Source organism: Narcine bancroftii, chromosome 6 (assembly GCF_036971445.1).
Source record: "Narcine bancroftii isolate sNarBan1 chromosome 6, sNarBan1.hap1, whole genome shotgun sequence".
NCBI lineage: Eukaryota > Metazoa > Chordata > Chondrichthyes > Torpediniformes > Narcinidae > Narcine > Narcine bancroftii.
Window position 1 is genome coordinate 88,620,358 of NC_091474.1, and position 19,328 is coordinate 88,639,685.

Sequence of the window (19,328 nt, forward strand, 5' to 3'; positions counted from 1 at the left end):
TGAAGGAACTTATAACTTTTCAGATTCCCCAGTAAAACAAAATTGTGCAATAATTTTATGCAGAACTAAAGAATTTAATCTGAAAGAGGAAGAAAAAGTAATTAAAAAAAGGAAGAGAGGGGTACTGCCAGTGTTCAGATCTGTTTCATCATGTGACGGCATGCACGTGCATGGGCTAAAACAGGTTGCATATCAGAAATTGAATACACATGTATTGGATGACTTCGGAATTTCCACCTAAAATGTTAGTTTTGAGCTATACCCTTGGTCTAAGACGAATCCCACCCCCAAAATCTGGCACTTAATGCTGACCAGTGGATGTTGTTAAAAGCAAATCACAATATTTGAATACCAGAATACTCCGTTCAGGTTTTAATTTTATTATCACATTTTAAAATCACCCTATAACAAGCCGTTCAAAGCCTATAGAGAGCTGAGGGCATTGGAACTGGGCGGACAGACCCCGTGAGGGAGCGCTGAGACTTAGTCCATAACTTGCAAGATTGGCAGCAGCTGTCAAGTGTTGAATTTTAGACTCACTGTATAAGATGACCCCCCCCCCCCCCCCTTTCAAGTTTTGAGCATCACCCTATATGCCAGCACATACAGTATGCAATTGGGGAAAATAGTGACTAAACGAGTGGAAACCTTCAGCAAAAACATTAATATTTACTTGTCGCCCTTGCTGGTACATCATAAATCAAAATTAACCGAGATGCAATCTGGTTTTGAACTGGAATGTTATGTTCCATAAAGATCATCGCAAGCAGTTACTGCTGGCCTTTACAAGGAGTGGACATTGAACTACCTGATAATAGATTGCCTGTGTGCATAAAGAAGTCAATTATATTCACATTGAAAGAAGCACTGAGAATGAGCTTACCCTTAAAATAAAATCTTGTTTATAGTGTATGTAGACAAGATAAGCTAGGCTGGAAATAATGCAATTTTCTTACCAGCACTCGAATATCAAATCTCTGTTCCTGAGGTATGTACTGTGGAACCTGAAGCACACAGTTCATGGTTGTACTGATGAGGTTGTCCTGCTCACCAGTCTTTGTGCTGCCCCACTCTAAAGAGACAAATGAACAATAAAACAAGCTGAAAATGAGCCATAAGTTTGCTTCTCAATTAAAATCACACACAAGTAAACGGCTCTCATGAACAAGTGAGACATTTTTGCATACCCACACATTGTACATGACAATAAATTCTTCATTCAGCTACAGAGGTTAGGTTTCTGACCATAAGTCAGAGTTCCTGATTATTGATACAGGCAAGATGGTAGGTGGGAACCTTGAATCCAATGGAGCAGCCAAGAATTTTAAAATTAATTTATTCTTGAATTTTTTTTAAAAAGATGCGGTGACAGCAATTATTAGATTCATAATTGATGGTCATGAACATGTCACAAAATTTGTTGTTTTGTGGCAGCATTACAGTGCAAATATATTCATAAATAAATTGGTGGGAAAAAAAAGAACGTGAGGTAGTGTCTGTGGTTCATTGTCCGTTCGGAAATTTGATGGCAGAGGGAAAGAACCTGTCCTTGTGCTGTTGAGTGCTCATCTTCAGGCTCCTTTTTTGTACCTCCTTCTTGATGGTAGCAGTGTGTAGAGGGCAAGGCCTGGGTGGAGGTCCTTGAGGATCCAGGCAACTTTCTTAAGACACCACCTCAACCTCTTGCTGCTCTTGAACGAGCAAGGCATGAAGAAACACGTGGAATTCTTGGAGGCAAGTGGGATCAGCACAGATATGAATGATGATGGCCAGTGCAATTATAGCTTGAAGCTACCAGATTCTAAAACAATTTGATTCATGTGATTTTTAATGGAGACTTCTGTCTCTCCCTAGTCTGGTTTTTGACTCGAGAACTTGCCAAGTGATTACCCTCTGAGGACTGCTCTGAAATGCTCTCTGAACCATAAGGATACCAATTAGTTGCATCATAAGTGCTCAAGAGAATAAAAATGGACAAACTCAACAACTTCAGACATGGCAAAATTGCATAAAGTTCAGATAATCTCCTCACAAAATACCTGAGGATTTTTGGTTCAAATGGGACACTTGGCTCTTCCAGAAAAACTCAAAATGATCATTCACAGAGTACAAGCCAAACTCTGTAAAAAAACACTTGGTCTCATGAGCAATTATTCACAGTTGGCAGTAGAATGGAACGAAAAGGTAGAGGGAGTGGCCCCAGTAACCAAGAAACCATCACCTAATCCATTTATAGATTTCCTTTTGCTGATGAACCTGTGCTTCTCCTCATTGAACAGCCCACTTGGGAAGAAGCACGGAAAAAAAAGCAAAAGTTCATGTTTGCAACACTATGGTAGGTGGTGAATGAAAAATCATAAATATCTTAACTCCCCATCCCTAATCTTATATCAATTCATGACTAAGACATAGTCCTTGTGGAGACAAAATCTTGCAGGTGTGTGTGGAAAAATTACTTTTTGGATTAAGAATGACCTGCTTCTACGCTTGCTTTGTGGGTTGGAGAAGGTTCAAAGGAGGTTCACAAGGATGATTCTAGGAATGAGAGTTATTATATGAGGAACTTTTGACACTTCTTGACCTGTATTTTATGGAATTTAGGGGGGGAAATCTCATTGAAACATTTGAAATGTTGAACGGCAAGGTTGTCTCCCATGGTAGGAGAGTCTTGGACAAGAGGGCACAACTTTAGGATTGAAGGGTGTCCGATTAGAACAGGAATGCATAGAAATTTAATCAGGTAGAGGATGGTAAATCTATGGAATTTGTTGCAATGGATGGTTGTGAAGTCCAGGCCGTTCGGTGTATTTAAGACAGAGATTGATTGGTTCCAGAATAGACATGGCATCAAAGGATAAGGGGAGAAGGCTGGGTTGTGGGGTTGAGTGGGAAAATGGATCAGCTCATGATTGAATGGCAGAACAGATGAGGGGCTTTATATCTGATTTCTGCTCCTCCATAATATTTGGATCAAAGACACATTTTTCCTTTATTTGCTCCTGTGCTCCAGTTTTAAATTTATAATCAAACAATTCACGTGATTGAAGTTTACATTGCAGATTTTATTCAAGGTTATTTGAACATACTTTGGTTTGACCATGTAGAAATGACAGCCCTTTTTAGAATTAGTTCCTCTATCTTAGAGCACCTGTATGTTTGGGACATGTGGCTTCACAGGTGGTTGTGAGCACTCAGGGATGTTTAATTGCTTAATTGATGCAGGTTGAAGAGAGCTAGGCTGGCTTCTAAGCTTTTGATCATTTTGATCATTTTTCAACGTGAGGACCAGAATTGTGCCAATGAAAGACAAAAAAAGACATTATGAGGCTAAAAATAAAGAACAGTAAGAGACATTGCCCAAACCTTAGGATTACCATAATCAACTGTCTGGAACAGCATTAAGAAAACGTACAGGTGAGCTCAGTAACCTCAAAGGGACCGGGAGGCCAGTCATCAGTCATCTGCTGATGACAGAAGAATTCTCCTCATAATGAAGAAAAGTCCCCAAATGCATGTCCGACAGATCTGAAACACTCTTCAGGAGGCAGGTGTGGATGTGGCAATGACAAATGTCTGTAGAAGACTTCATAAACAGAAATTCAGAGACGAGACTGCAAGATGAAAACTACTAGTTAGCCACAGAAAGAGGATGGCCAGATTAGTTTGCCAAGTATTTAAAAGAGCCTTCAAAATTCTGGAAAAGGATCATGTGGACAAATGAGACCAGAATGAACCTGTATTAGAGTAATGGCAGGAGTAAAGTGTAGAGTAGGGGTTCCCAATCTTTTTGTACCCCATGGGCATTTTTATAGGTTCCCGTGTAACCCTAAAAATTAAGGATAAAAAATAACGACATTGTGCAATCTGACTGCAGATTACAACACCATGTATTGTACAGTAGTGGTTATTCTCTCAGACCCAATGTACCCCCTGAAAAGTGCAAATGTCCCACTGGGGGTACATGTACCCCAGGTTGGGAACCCCTGGTGTAGAGGGATAAAGGAACTGCCCAAGGTCCAAAGCGAACCACCTCATCTGTGAAACATGGTGGTGGGGTGTTATGGCCTGGGCATGTATGGCTGCCACAGGTACTGGTGCACTTATCTTGATTGATGATGTAATTGCTGACAGCAGAAACAGCTCATCTTTTCAAATTTGAGCAAATGCCTCTAAATGCATTGGACAGCACTTTATCCTACAACAAGAGAATGATCCCAAACATTCCACTAAAGCAACCAAGGAGGTTTTCAAAGCTAAAAACTGGAAAATCCTTGAATGCCCAAGTCAGTTACCCGATCCAAATCCAATTGAGCATGCCTTCCTCATGCTGAAGGAAAAAAAAATTAGAAGGGGACAAGCCCCCAAAACAATCAGGAGGTGAAGATGACTGCAGCAGAGGCCTGGTAGAGCATCACCAGAAAAGATACTCAGCACCTGGTGATGCCTACAAATCAGGTTTCAAACTATCATTATATGCAAAGAATATGCAACAATGTACTAAACACAACTACTTTAATATACATACAATTCCTATGTCCCAAATATTAGGGTGCCCTGAAATGGGGGCTATGTATAAAAAGTGCTGTAATTTCAACATGGTCGAACCAAAATGTATACAAATAACTTAGATAAAATCTGGAATGTGCACTTTAATCACATGAGAATTCTTTGATTACAAATTGAAAACTGTGGAGCACAGGGGCAAATAAAGGAAAAAAGTGATTTTGTCCCAAACATGATGGGTGCCACTGTTTAAAGTGACTAATAAAGGCAATGTGGAACCACAGACACTTAGACAGATGTGGGGGGGGGGGAGGAGGAGATACCAGGCAAGGTGGCCTGTTGAGTAACTTATGAGCTACAGCACTCCTTTGCACAGCCTCTGTCTGTTTCCAATATTCTAGTTTCACAGATACACGCAAGGAGCAACATAATTGCTTACACACACAACAATGAGTAGGCTACAAATTTTGCTCTCACAAAGTACCAGAGTACTTTTATACTTGCTCATGACTGGACAATTTCTGGCAGAATAATTTAAATGGTCACTGCCTGAGTAACTGACTTTCCCTAATGAGTAGCATAAAGTTTGTGAGGAAGCAGATGTGGTTTTATTGACAATACACTGTTAAAAGCTACCAGATTGTTACTGTAAGCACTCATCATCAAGATCCGGCCCCATCACCAATGTGGACATGTTCTTCCAATGGTGCGAGCACAAAGGACCTCGCAGCATCATTGCAAAACTAGACCAAATACTTGATACATGTTGAACCTCGCACAAGAAAAACCCACAAACAGGATGCCAAATTAAGCGATGGTAAATCTCTATTTACATGATACATCTCCCTCTTTTCAGATGTCTATCTGGAAGCCTCTTAAATGCCACTATCACATCTGCTTCACGAGCAGTCCGTTCTGGGCACATATCACACTGTTTAAAAAAAAAACTTTTCCAACAGCAATCCCTCTTTAAACCTCTCCCACCCCCACCTCCCCTTCTCAGCCTACAACGCTCCAGTTTACCGCTATAACTTGTGCTCTGAAATGAACAACATTGGGGCATCTGACTTCTGCCATTGGCAGCTGCTGTTATTGAGCCTGAAAAGTGATTCTGGTACTGCCCCAAAAAATGGCAGAGGTGCTGAGGTAATCAGCCATCAAATTCCCAGTTAGGTAGCAAGGTCAATTCAAGAACATATTTTCAATTTAAGGACAGAGGCGAGGGGTCAACAATAGAATGAATGCATCTCAAAGAACTTGGAAAATAAATTTAAGAGGATAATCTAAACATCCAAGTCACCTTTTGAAGGCTTTTCTGGTTTAATGCTGCACCCACCCAATTTCATCCCAACACCAGTAGTTCACTGCGATTGACCATGCAAGTTAGATGCAGTCTCAAGTCCCATCATTTTAGGCCCAATTTATGAATTTAACTTGCTGGTAGATTCCAGCAAATAGACATGGCTTTTCCACAGGAACTTACCGTTGTCATTGGTCAAGTTTAAGAGGACACCAAAGATTGCTCTCATGCAGTCTTCTACTGCTTTGCCAATATGACTAGAGGCACTGTACTCTGGCAGAGAATTGCTGTTTGCTAGGCAGAGCTTGCTGTCTTCCCGGTTATATCGCGCGATCAATTGCTCACAGTGCCTTAACGCCCTGCAGATAAAGCACACCAACAAGACATCAGGAGTGGAAGAGCTGTGCATTGGTAGATCATTATCCGTGAAAGGAAAAAAAAAGACTAAATAATGCAACAAAAATCAGATTGCAGTTAAATAATTCAACAAATGTTTAAGGCTGCAGCACTCAAACAAAAAAAATGATATCTGATCAATATGGAATGATCAATCTGGAAAGACTATTTTGATTCAACTGATGTGCACTTGGAAAAGTTTACAAGCTGCTGTTTGGGCAATGAATTTAATAAAGGGGAAAAGGAGCTGGCTATCTTGCCCCTGGAGTTGATTCCCTAGTTCAATAACATCATCCTGCTCCTCATAATCCCTCCTACTTAGTCAAAAAAATCTGCCCACCTCTTCTTTGAATTCAGGCTCCACAGCTCTGGGAAATAAAGAATTATGACCTTCAAAGATTAAATTCTTCATTTACTCCCTTCTTTGTCTTGGCTTCGCGGACGAAGATTTATGGAGGGGGTAAATTTGTTGGAAAATAAAAGCTCTGAGCAAAGGTACAGCAGAAAATCTGTGATCAAAAGCAGCCATTCTCAACGGGGGCCCTGTGGTCACCCTGGTGCCACAGCACATTCAAGTGGAAGCCTTGTTTCACCTCGCGCAACATCAATATTTTTTGATTTTTTTATGCAGTCGGTAGAAGTACAGAAGAAACCGAAACTTGACGGATTCACCGGGAAGGAGACCCATAAACTTTGACAGAGTCCTGGGGTGGGGTAAGCCTAGCCAAACAAGGCTGAGAATGGCCGATCTAAAGAATCAGGGTAGAGGCTTAGCATCTTGGTGATAAACACAATATGTGTGGGTGCCTCAGTGCTGTAAAAGCCATTTCTTTCCTAAACATTCCAGGCTCCAAACTAAGAACAAATCATGTCCAATCACTTACTGCTGGACCCAAAACATTCAAGATCTCTGTGTGTCTCTGCCCTTATTGTTAGCACCCTGGATTCTTTTTCCACTCCCCCCCCCACCCAACTCCCCCACCACTTCACCCCACACACAGCAGCCTATCCAGCACAATTGTCATTCCTGACAGACAAGTTATTAAGGAAATCTAACTCAAAAATAATAAAACCTCAGCAGATGGCATCTGCGCTCTCATTTTAAAATTTGGCAGGAAGAGCTTCAAACATAAATCTACCTTTTCCTTAGCCACATCAGAGAAGGAAGAGGATACACCAGGGGACTTCAGATGTACAGTCATCATAATCATGTTTGAGAAAGGAGACATACAACTTTGCTAACTGCCAAGGAAATTCACTGACAGGATTCTGCTCAACTATTCTTCCCAATGGTCAAAGATTCCCAATTCCCAACTCACTGTGGATTTCATCCATCAAGAAGCATGACTGACAGTTCTTCAGAGTAGTGAAACTCCAAGAGCAGAAGCAGCCACTAAATACAAGCTTGACCCATCAATCCATTGAGACAACATCAAATTTGGCTGCCTACTGAAATTTGTCTCCATTCTACTTTGCTCCACAATGGCATGCAAACCACGATATTAACAAACTATTTAACAACACAACTAAGCCCAGTGAAGAGTGAGAACAAACAAGGCTGTGTTATTGCTGTGACACTTCTGTGACATTTCTCATTGCGAAACTGCATTTCACCTCCAAATTGCTGACACAGACACTTGAAAGATACCTTGTGTGTAATAGTTGAGTTTTGTGGATTGATTTTTAGGGTAAAATTTAGGGAGTTGACTACTTTTGACCGCGCTAAGTACCTGCGTCGTTCAAGGTGCTGGGAGCTCAGACGGATGGGCAGCTGGCTTCGACCAGGAGGCAAGTCCAATGTTTTGAGCATTGGGAGTTTAGATGGGCCAGTGGGCGGCCGAGGCCTAGACAAGAGCCCTCATTTGGCCATCACGAGCTCAGATTGGCAAGTGGTCAGGGCGTCGGCAGCTCGGACAGGCGGGCAGTCAGGACCTAGGCGAGAGTCCTCACTCGGGGCATTGAGAGCTCGGATTAACAACAGTCAGGGTGTTTGGAGCTCAGATGGGCGGGCGGGCAAGTGGCTGAGATGTAGCGAAAGTACTTGCTCGGGGCATCGTGAGCTCGGATTGGCGGGCAATCAGGGTGTTGGGAGCTCGGATGGGTGGGCAGCAGGGGTCAGGACATTGGGAGCTTCGGTGGGCAGGCAAACAGGGTCAAAAATAGGAGGGAATGACTTTTACACGCATTTGGAAAATTTCAGACTTTTAGGCCAAAAAAATAGGGGGTTGATTTTTACATGGTTTCGACTATTACACTCTATGCTCTATGGCCAAGTTCTGTCATGAAAAGTTAACAGGCAGTTAAAGAGAAAAAAAAAACAACTCAAAGCTTCCTTGAAGTGTAACTTCCCACCAGCTCCTGGCAACTGCTGCCCTATTATGTCTCCGAGCAGAGAAGCAGCACTCAGGATGGTACTGAAAAGTCTCGAGACCATGCACTAAATGTACACAGTTCTGCATAAATGGCAAAAAGAACAGATCATCTAATAAAGTCCCTATCCAACTCTTCCACCAGCTACTTTCTGCCATTCATGGAAGTCACAACAGTCTCATCAGCCACCACAGTAGAAGCAAGTCATCCTTGAGTCCATCCAAGTTGTAAATACATTTGTAATTGGCCTTTTCTATATCTCCTGTGTCTACAATTGATCATTGTAGCCAAATCTTTTAATCATCAAGCAGCTGCAGACTTACGATACCGACCTTGGCTTGCTTTGATCATAACTAGATTTCAGCCCCATTGAAGGTCAGCAGAAACGAAGAATTCAGTGTTTTCGGAATCACACTTGGAGCACGAGCAGCCTGCCCCCTTTACAATAAATGCTTTCAACTATTTCTACTTTTGAAAGCTTCAAAGGTGAAGTTAAAGTCCGACATTCTGCAAATATTTGACAAACTAGTCAAATAAAATGCCACAGATATGGAACAAACTTCCACTCCACAAACTACTCGGTGGCATTAGCCTGAGCACTTACTAGTGTCTACTCTTCCAACAGACTTCGAACCAGATAGATTATCTAACTGGGCTTGCAATATCGAAAACTTTTTTTCCACTACAGCTTGAGTGCTACAATGAACTGAACGACTGCAGTCATTGGCGTGTGTGCTGCCTGTCTGGAGGATGCACCAAGTAATCCACACACTTGTTTAAATCCCATAGCAGAACATAAAAGCCACTGACTAGGCAGAGTGCAAGGACCAAATGATTCAGCAACCCGTCCAAGGTCACAAACACAGCTTGGTCAAAAATCAAAACCTATAAAACCACAAGTGTTGAGCCAGTAAATGAAGATTGTTGGTCACAATCTGTTAGTGAACAGGCAATCAGACATGAGCAAACAATAACAGATGTTTAAATGCCATATTTCAATTAAATGAAATGCAACACTGGGTTGTTATAGTTAACTACACTGCAAAACATTTCACAGCCCATCAAATACCGAGAATTGGGAAATGTGTTAAAGCATAATTAAAGATTGTACGTGGCATATTGAGGCCAGGAAATGAATCTTGGTTGAACTGCCTCCCCAATGTATGGGTATTTCCATGATTGGCTCTGGATTCTCAAGTAATTCCTTGAAGTGTTGGAAAATACTTCTTTTTTTAAACTAGGTTTATATTAAAATTTTATACTTTAAGACTTGAAAATTTAGAAAGCCAGTACATACCAAGAAAATCTGAATACATGCTGAAAACTCAAAGGCTAATGCCATGTTTTTAAAAATTAAATGTGGAAATGAGGCAGTGAATTTTGGAAAGGGCCAAAACCACATTTGGAGAATGTTGAAGTGCAGGGTTTGACTGAAAACAAATACTGGACTGATTGGATTATTTCAAAACTCAAATTGAAGCCATCACAATCATTTTTTCTTTTTGTATATTTTGTTGGTGACTGCTGTAGCTTTGGTTTAACCAAATTCTGTCATTGTTGCTGAATCTCACATCAAAATTAGCCTTGGCATATGTACGCAACCAATATCCAAATTCTATTACCAAAGAACTTCAACAATCTGGAACAATGAGGAACATGCAGATGGTTATTCTCAGGTCCAATGCAATCATAAATCAAAGCCGGTACCTACGGATTCTTTGTCTGACTACCAACACCAAGTCGCCCAACAAACGAATGCATCTTGTTAAAAGTAAATCACATGCATATGAATTTTGTTTCAATTCTCCCAAGAATGAAAAACTACAGGGCTAACAATGTGGTTGTCATGCCTGAGAAGACAGAGGAACAGACCAAATAAATTGGCAGCACATCTGTTAAGTAATTGTCCAATGAATGGACATGGGAAAAAAAATGTTAGAATTAATTGGTAACTGCAAACATCAAGAATTCACACGTTTCTTATTTTTGAATATTTTACTTTACAAAAAATATACATAGTAATATTTTAAATATACAATATATTAAACTTTTTCTCACAAACACAACAAACAAAAACAAAGTCCCTCCTCCTCCCCTTCTTTAGCACACTATTTGAATATCAAATTATGTCCTTAATTGTGTAGATTCTCAGGACACAATTAGCAAAATGAGCATCAATTGTCTCCAGGCAAGTTAAAAATTTACTCAAGGGTGACAATACGGGCTGTTTTTTTTTGGGCAAATTAGAAACAACTATATTGCAATGGAAATCACATACCACAAGATATCAGAGTAGAATGAGACCATTCAGGCCATCAAGTCCACTCTGCCATTCAAATCATGACTGATATATTTCCCTCTCAATTTCATTCTCTTGCTCACTGGTCATTCTCCTTACCTAAGCAATACAGGTGTCTTAATATTCTATCTATCCGGGGTCATCAGGATTGAGCACCTGCCAATTCAGAATCTTCCAGATTTTGGAATTATTTTGATTTTCATCCGTTTAAGACCATCCAAGTCACACTGCTGTCTTCTCCCCCCCCCCCCCCCGCCAGAGTCGTGGTCCTGTCTCTGCCCCTAGCCCCCCCGAGTCATGCTGTCATCTCCCCCCCGCCCGCCCGAGTCGTGCTGCTGGCTCTGCCCCTAGCCCCCCCCCGAGTCACGCTGCCATCTCCCCCCGCCTGCCCCCACTGCCATCTCTCCCCCCCACTCACCTGAGCCGTGCTGCCGTCTCTCCCCCTCGCCTGCCCAAGTTGCACTGCCATCTCTTCCTGCCTCACCTGACTGAGTTGCACTGCTGTCTCTCTCTCCCCCCCAGCCCCCCCACCCGCTGTACCTTTGGCAGGAAAACTGCCCTTTTCTTGGTTCCCCTGCGCTGGCACAGTATTTTCAGCTGTGTGGAGGATCATGGGTAGCAACGAAGGCCACTGAGTCGCCGCTGGGCTGACTGAAAGCACCGTGACACCTGGATGGGCATTAGCACAGGCAATTCGGAGACGCGATGGGATACATGGGAGATGAGCGAGGGTAGCAACATTGGGTCATGTTTGCTGCCAAACTCCATCTTTTATGAGCAAATGTCATCTATCGAAAAAAGTGCCAGTTTTTGAAATTCTGGATAAAAGATTATCTTTAGCCTTTTGGCTTCCAAACTGACAAGTTTTTTTTTTAACCACAAATTTAAATTTTCTGGCTGGTGTGGTTACATGAACCCATGCGCTTATAATCACACTATTTAAAAAAGAAAAACTGCACAAAGCACTACAGCCCTTTGAATGAATATCCAAGTCAATAATAATGTGGCAAATAGTCTTTTTTAATCGCCCGTGTGCCAGCATGGACAGCTCTTTGAAGGAGCTATCCATTTGGTTCCATTACTTTGTTCTTAATCAATATCTTGCATTTATTTCTTTAGGCATTTTTACACAGAAGTGCAGGAGAAATTATGAAAAAAAAATTAGCGTACTTGCCTCTGGAGTGGCCATTCACACAGGCAGGACATTTTCACTGCTGTTGCAGTGATTCCGGAGTTGACGCGTTTTCAGAGGCTGTACATTTGAGGTGGGGGTAGTTGAGATGGGAGTAGGTCATCCCCCGTCCCCAGAGCCAGGGATACGCGGAGTAGCTCCAGCTGCGTGGGGGAATCATGGGTAAGGAAGACAGCCTTGAGGCGTCACCCCCACCTACTTCTCGCCGCGAGCTGGTGCAGCGCTCAGGTGAAATCTGGGTTCGGCAGCAAAGCACCCCTGCTGCCACATCTGAAGTTAGATGGGGGCAGGGGCGACTGACGGACGACTGGGGCTATGAGCCCATTTCTGTAGAGTGCCGGTGGTCAATTTAAACTGCAGCTGCTCTGTAAAAAAGTGTTGGGGTCCTGGTGGAAAAATTATGGGATGAAATTTATGTTATAAACTCCGTCTCGACATTTTTACACTGCCAGCTGTGTAAAAGTGCCTTATGTCATGCATTTATACAATTTCCTTTAAAGCTGATATTGAATCAACTTCCACCACTTTTTCACAGAGTGAATTCTAGATTGTGACACCTCAGCTGCCCCTTTTGTTATTTACCTTGTAGTTAACCTGACAGCAATGATCTGGGGGTGAGCTTACCGATCTGCAACAATCAACCAACTTTCTTCTGACTCACCTCTCTTCAATGTTATCATCAGTCATATGCCATTATGCCATTTATTCTCTATCTCAGGAATTTGGCTTTTTTCTCTCCCACACATACCAAGGCTGTAATGACATGTAGCTGTTGGCTGAGCAGTGATAAAATGTCACAAGTATGTGGCTCTCTTTAGCAGTACTGATTTATTGCATGGTTATGTTCTGCATACAAATGAACAAGTTTCCACATTGGCTTCTCAAGTTACTGTACTATTTGTTTTGGAATACATACATTGTTTGAACCTTCGCTTGTTTATCTTGTTTATCAAACCAAACAGTGCCTACTAGAATCCCTGCAAGGGCTGAGGACTTTGTGGTATCTGTCTCTGAGGGTCACGTCAAGAGGGTGAACCCTTGCAAGGCGTCAGGCCCTGAAGGCGAACCTGGCAAGGTACTGAAAATCTGAGCCAACAAACTAGCCGGAGTGTTAACGGACATTTTCAACCTCTCGTTGCTGCAGTTAGAAGTTCCCACCTGCTTCAAAAGCTGGTGCCCAAGAAGAGTAGCGTGAGCTGCCTCAACGACTACCGTCCAGTAGCACTAACTTCTACTGTGATGAAATGTTTTGAAGCTGGTCATGGCCAGAATTAACACGTACATAAGCAAATATCTAGACCCACTGCAATTCGCCGGTTGTCACAATCACTCCACAGCAGATGCAATATCGCTGGCTCCATATCACCTCAACACAGCAATTCATACATACGGCTGCTGTTCATTGACTACAGCTTGGCCTTCAATACCATTATTTCCTCAGTGCTGGTGAATCAAGGAGCTACAAACTCTCAGCCTCTATACCACCCACCCCCCACCCCCACCCCCACTATCTGGAAGACCACAGTCAGTACGAATTGGAAACAATGTCTCCTCACTGATCATCAACACAGGCGCACCCCAAGGATGTATGCTTAGCCCACTACTCTACTCATTATACACCCATGACTGTGTGGCCAGGCACAATTCCAGTGCTATCTACATTTGCCAATGACACCACAGTTGTCAGCAGAATCACGTGCCAATGAGAAAGCGTACAGGAGAGATAAAGATCAGCTCATTGAATAGTCTAATGAAACAACATCAGCAAAACCAAGGAATTGACTGTGGACTTCAAAAGGAAGTCAGGGCAACACAACCCAGTCCTCATCGGAGGCTCAGTTATGGAGAGGGTCAAGAACTTCAAATTCCTGGGTGTCGACATCTCCGAGGATCTGTCCTAGAGCCTCCATGTTGATGCAATCACAAAAGAAGGCTCGCCAGTGGCTATACTTTGTGAGGTGTCCAAGATGATTCGGTATATCATCGAAGACTTTCGTAAACTTCTATAGGTGTACCGTGGAGAGCATTCTGGCTGGCTGCATCACTGCCTTGCAGAGAGGCGCCAACTCTCAGGACAAGAATAAACTCCAGAGGGTTGTTAACTCGGCCTGCGACATCACAGGCACCAGACTTCACTCCATCGAGGACATCAACATGAAGCAGTGTCTTAAAAAATCAGCCGCTGTCCTCAAAGACCCCCACCACCCAGGCCAGGCCCTCTTCACTCTGCTTTTCTTCTTTGGCTTGGCTTCGCGGACGAAGATTTATGGAGGGGTATGTCCATGTCTGCTGCAGGCTCGTTGGTGACTGACAAGTCTGATGCGGGACAGGCAGGCACGGTTGCAGCGGTTGCAAGGGAAAATTGGTTGGTTGGGGTTGGGTGTTGGGTTTTTCCTCCTTTGTCTTTTGTCAGTGAGGTGGGCTCTGCGGTCTTCTTCAAAGGACATTGCTGCCCACCGAACAGTGAGGCGCCAAGATGCACGGTTGGAGGCGATATCAGCCCACTGGCGGTGGTCAATGTGGCAGGCACCAAGAGATTTCTTTAAGCAGTCCTTGTACCTCTTCTTTGGTGCACCTCTGTCTCGGTGGCCAGTGGAGAGCTCGCCATAGAACACGATCTTGGGAAGGTGATGGTCCTCCATTCTGGAGACGTGACCCACCCAGCGCAGTTGGGTCTTCAGCAGCGTGGATTCGATGCTTGCGGACTTTGCCAGCTCGAGTACTACGATGTTGATGAAGTCATTCCAATGAATGTTGAGGATGGAGTGGAGACAACGCTGATGGAAGCGTTCTAGGAGATGTAGGTGATGCCGGTAGAGGACCCATGATTTGGAGCCGAACAGGAGCATGGGTATGACAACAACTCTGTACACGCTGATCTTTGTGTGTTTCTTCAGGTCGTTGTTTTTCCAGACTCTTTTGTGTAGTCTTCCAAAGGCGCTATTTGCCTTGGCGAGTCTGTTGTCTATCTCTTTGTCGATCCTTGCATCAGATGAAATGGTTCAGCCGAAGTAGGTAAACTGGTTGACCGTTTTGAGTTCTGTGTGCCCGATGGAGATGTGGGGGGGCTGGTGGTCATGGTGGGGAGCTGGCTGATGGAGGACCTCAGTTTTCTTCAGGCTGAATTCCAGGCCAAACATTTTGGCAGTTTCCACAAAACAGGACGTCATGCGCTGGAGAGCTGGCTCTGAATGGGCAACTAAAGTGGCATCGCCTGCAAAGAGTAGTTCACAGACAAGTTGCTCTTGTGTCTTGGTGTGAGCTTGCAGGCGCCTCAGATTGAAGAGACTGCCATCCGTGCGGTACCGAATGTAAACATCGTCTTCATTGTTGAGGTCTTTCATGGCTTGTTTCAGCATCATGCTGAAGAAGATAGTAAAGACGGTTGGTGCGAGGACGCAGCCTTGCTTCACGCTGTTGTCAATGCAGAAGGGTTCGGAGAGCTCATTGCTGTATCTGACCCGACCTTGTTGGTTTTCGTGCAGTTGGATAACCATGTTGAGGAACTTTGGGGGACATCCGATGCGCTCTAGTATTTGCCAAAGCCCTTTCCTGCTCGTGGTGTCAAAGGTTTTGGTGAGGTCAACAAAGGTGATGTAGAGTCCTTTGTTTTGTTCTCTGCACTTTTCTTGGAGCTGTCTGAGGGCAAAGACCATGTCAGTAGTTCCTCTGTTTGCGCGAAAGCCACACTGTGATTCTGGGAGGACATTTTCGGCGACACTAGGTATTAGTCTATTAAGGAGAATCCTAGCGAAGATTTTGCCTGCAATGGAGAGCAGCGTGATTCCCCTGTAGTTTGAGCAGTCTGATTTCTCGCCTTTGTTTTTGTACAGGGTGATGATGATGGCATCACGAAGGTCCTGAGGCAGCTTTCCTTGGTCCCAGCAGAGCATGAAAAACGCATGCAGTTTGGTATGCAGAGCTACCATCTGCACTCTGCTACCATCAGGAAATAGGTACAGGAGCCTCAAGATGAGCTCTCAGCAGCACTGGGACAGCTTCTTCCCCACTGCCATCAGATTCCACAATAATCAATGAACCAAAAACACTGCCTTATTTTTCGTGCACTTTTTTGATATAGTAATGTTATAAGATGGTTATAATATGTTTGTACTATAATGCTACCATAAAAGACCGAATTTCATGGCTTGTTCTTGACAATAAATTCTGATTCTCATTCTCTATCTACTATCAATAATTCTTCTTTCAAAAAATGCTTAATGTGAAATATTAATTCGTCAGCTGAGGGAGTGTGATGGTGGTAAGCAGGAGGTTCCCTTCCAAGTGTTAGGTCCAGTCTATGAGATACAAGTCAATGCTGAAGACCATTCACTCTTGAATTCATTCCTCTAGCAGGTCTGCACTGATTGGCATTTCCAATGTAATAATCTATACAAAACAAAGCAATCAACACTCCTGTTTCCATAAAGTGACACCTCTAGGTTTCCTCACAGGTGAGTCAATGAAGTATTAATGCTGACAGTCATTCTGGAGTAGTGTGACAGCTTCACATGAAAGGCTTCATGTTAAGTTGCTGATCTGCGCTGTGTCAGGACAAGCAAGTTGAAGTGAAACGACACAAGCAATAATAGCAGAGTCTGAAGGGGAGGGGAAGATTGAATAATAGCTTCAAAATGGCACTCAAATACTTAAAGGGGAAATTTTCAGTATAATCAGAAAAGGAATGGAATTAGATAGCTCTTTAAAATTGCTGACAAAGGGAAAATACACCACATAACTTGTTTGTGCTACAGTATTGCAAGGAAGCTTCTCCATTAAATATATTTATCAAATAATTTCAAAGCAGAGAAAGAAACCATTCTGTTCAATTAGTCCATGCTGAAAGCCATTTTCCCTCCGACTTGACCTCTCTATTGGTAAACTCTATTTTCAACCTGGTTTAGCAGGGTTCTTCATACATGCATTGTGCCATTTCCTCAACAACTTCTCGTGCCACATCCATCCAATGAATGAAATTGCTGCTTCTCCTAAATTCACCATGGGATCTATTTGTGACCACCTTCTATCTGTGACCTTCAACCCTGGGCACCCCCTAAAAAAAAGTATCACTATAATCAGGCAGATAAAGGGCTCTATTAGGTTATGATTCGGCAGTCTCGAGAAAAGAGCTCCATTCTGTTCAGCCCCACCCATACTTTCCTAAGCAATTATTGGTACGACTTAGCATACACACACATCTATATACAGCTGGTCAGTCTCATCACGGTTCAATGGGATTACAATTATTATAATTACTTCTCTTTATTTATTAACTGTAGACCTACAGCTTGGTAACAGGGCATTTCGGCACGTGTGCCCATGCTGCTCAATTTACACCCCATTAACCTACATCCCCGGTACAATTCGAATGGTGGGAGGAAATCGGAGCCCCCAGGGAAAACCCACACAGATACAAGGAGAATGTACAAACTCCTTTGAGACACCACAGGATTTGAATCCTGGTCCCAATTGCTGGTGGTGTAAAGGCGCTGCGCTAAGCAGCGGATGTCCTGAAATTTTTTAATACACCTTCATTGGTATCAATTCTAAATTCGTTAGCTACGGCTAAGTAGGTAGCACTCTTGCCTGGCACCTGTGGGGGATTGATGCATGCAATGTGACTTTTATGTTTCTTGCATGACAAATTAAATATCCCTTTAAAGAACATGACTCATCATAAAGTGATGACTAAATCCTATAATTACTACAAGCCATTTATTTTTCCTTTAATTTTGATGCCCTCTGAAAAAAATACCCATGTGACAGTATATCGCAGTCTAATTTTAGGGTGAGTAAATGGTCTACAACCGAGAAGCTTAAAGCTTATTCCAGCCAATGAAAGGTAACAACTTGCAAAATAAATTCAAGCAACTGCAGTGCAATCCGACATTCAAATGAAAATGATGGGTTCCCTTGATGCACACAAGGTTCAGCTTCTGCCTATTTAATACGTTAGTCTATCAGATAGATCAAGAAATTTAGAGTGCACCTCTGCATGGCATCTTTATTTTTAATTGGATTGAGTGCCACTCAGTGGCCTTATCAAGAAAACTGACAGAATTGATAGAGAACAGAAAACAGTTCACTAGGTTCTAATTGCACCACAGCTTGGCAATTGGGATAGATAAGTTTTTCCTTTTGAGCATCAGGGAGGAGAAACAAGGGTAGACTGGGGCCACCAAATAAATCAAAAAATAGAGGGCAGATTAGCAGAAACAGGCTTTCACATTAGCTAGAAGCACTGAGCACATGAGCACTTTATGCAAAGCAAGGAAATGAGAAAATAGATCTTGACTGAAAGTGCATTCTGAACACTTGACTCGGATCCGGTACTGGAGAACAATGGCATGCAATGATGCTTCACTGCGCAAGGGCTATTCAAAGCTGACAACCATTAGATTCATTCAACTATCTGAGTCAACTAAAAACTTGTTGGCAAATAAAAACATTTTTATATAAAAAGGATGTGCGCAGCAGCAGATTCAAAAAACAAAATTTAAACACGACTGCTCAGAGCAGGATGGCAGCGTAAAAAAGTTGCTCAGCAAAATGGTTTTCTGGTTCACCTTCTAGAAACAAAGTTTTTGGCAGGAGACCAGACTGAAAATTAAAATGATTTTTTTCCCACTCAGCGGTGAATAGCAGGGAAAACAAAAAACATTGGCTAACATTGGCTTTGAGTTTTCTTACTCCTGCTGGATTAATGGGAGTGGAGCAAACTCATTTAACTGGGAAGGACAATTTAACAGGAGGAGGCAGAGTGACTGATGTGATACTCTCCAATTTATGAAAATGTTATTGTGGTTATATTATAGGCCTGCTTTCTCAGGTTCAAGCTCAAGGGCAAAATTCCAAAAAAAGGACCAGAAAGTCAATGACATGGGCTTTAAGGTGTTCAGAAAAGATGGGAAAGAGGGATTTGGCATTCAAATAAACTACAGCAGTGCTGAACAATAATGAAGCTCGGGGGGGAAAATAAAGCCAGGTGACAGTTTATTGTCATAGCACAAGTGCAATGCACAGATACACCAAAATTCCTTTTTGCTGTAGCCAACAGGTACAGGCAAAATACACTAACTACAGTAGTATAAATGGCATACAAAGGATAGACAGATAGATATCAGAGCACAAGAGAAATCAAGAAACAGCAGAAAACTCATTAGCCTACAGGATACAAAGATTGACAGAATGGAGAGAAAGAATCCAGCGAGAAGGGAAAATCTCAGAGAGATACGTGAATTAGAGTTGGACATGAGAGGAACATGTAC

The 19,328-nt window shown here is 42.7% G+C and overlaps 1 protein-coding gene across 3 annotated transcripts in view; it reads right to left on the bottom strand.

The window, feature by feature from the left end:
* LOC138736324 (wings apart-like protein homolog) overlaps positions 1–19,328 on the bottom strand; it is a 150,319-nt gene that overhangs the window by 21,088 nt on the left and 109,903 nt on the right. For all 3 annotated transcript variants that reach the window (XM_069885641.1, XM_069885642.1, XM_069885643.1), the window contains 2 exons: positions 5,987–6,162; positions 957–1,072 (listed from right to left, as the gene is read on the bottom strand). In XM_069885641.1, coding sequence (XP_069741742.1) covers positions 957–1,072; positions 5,987–6,162 — 292 coding nt within the window. The remainder of the gene's footprint in view (positions 1–956; positions 1,073–5,986; positions 6,163–19,328) is intronic.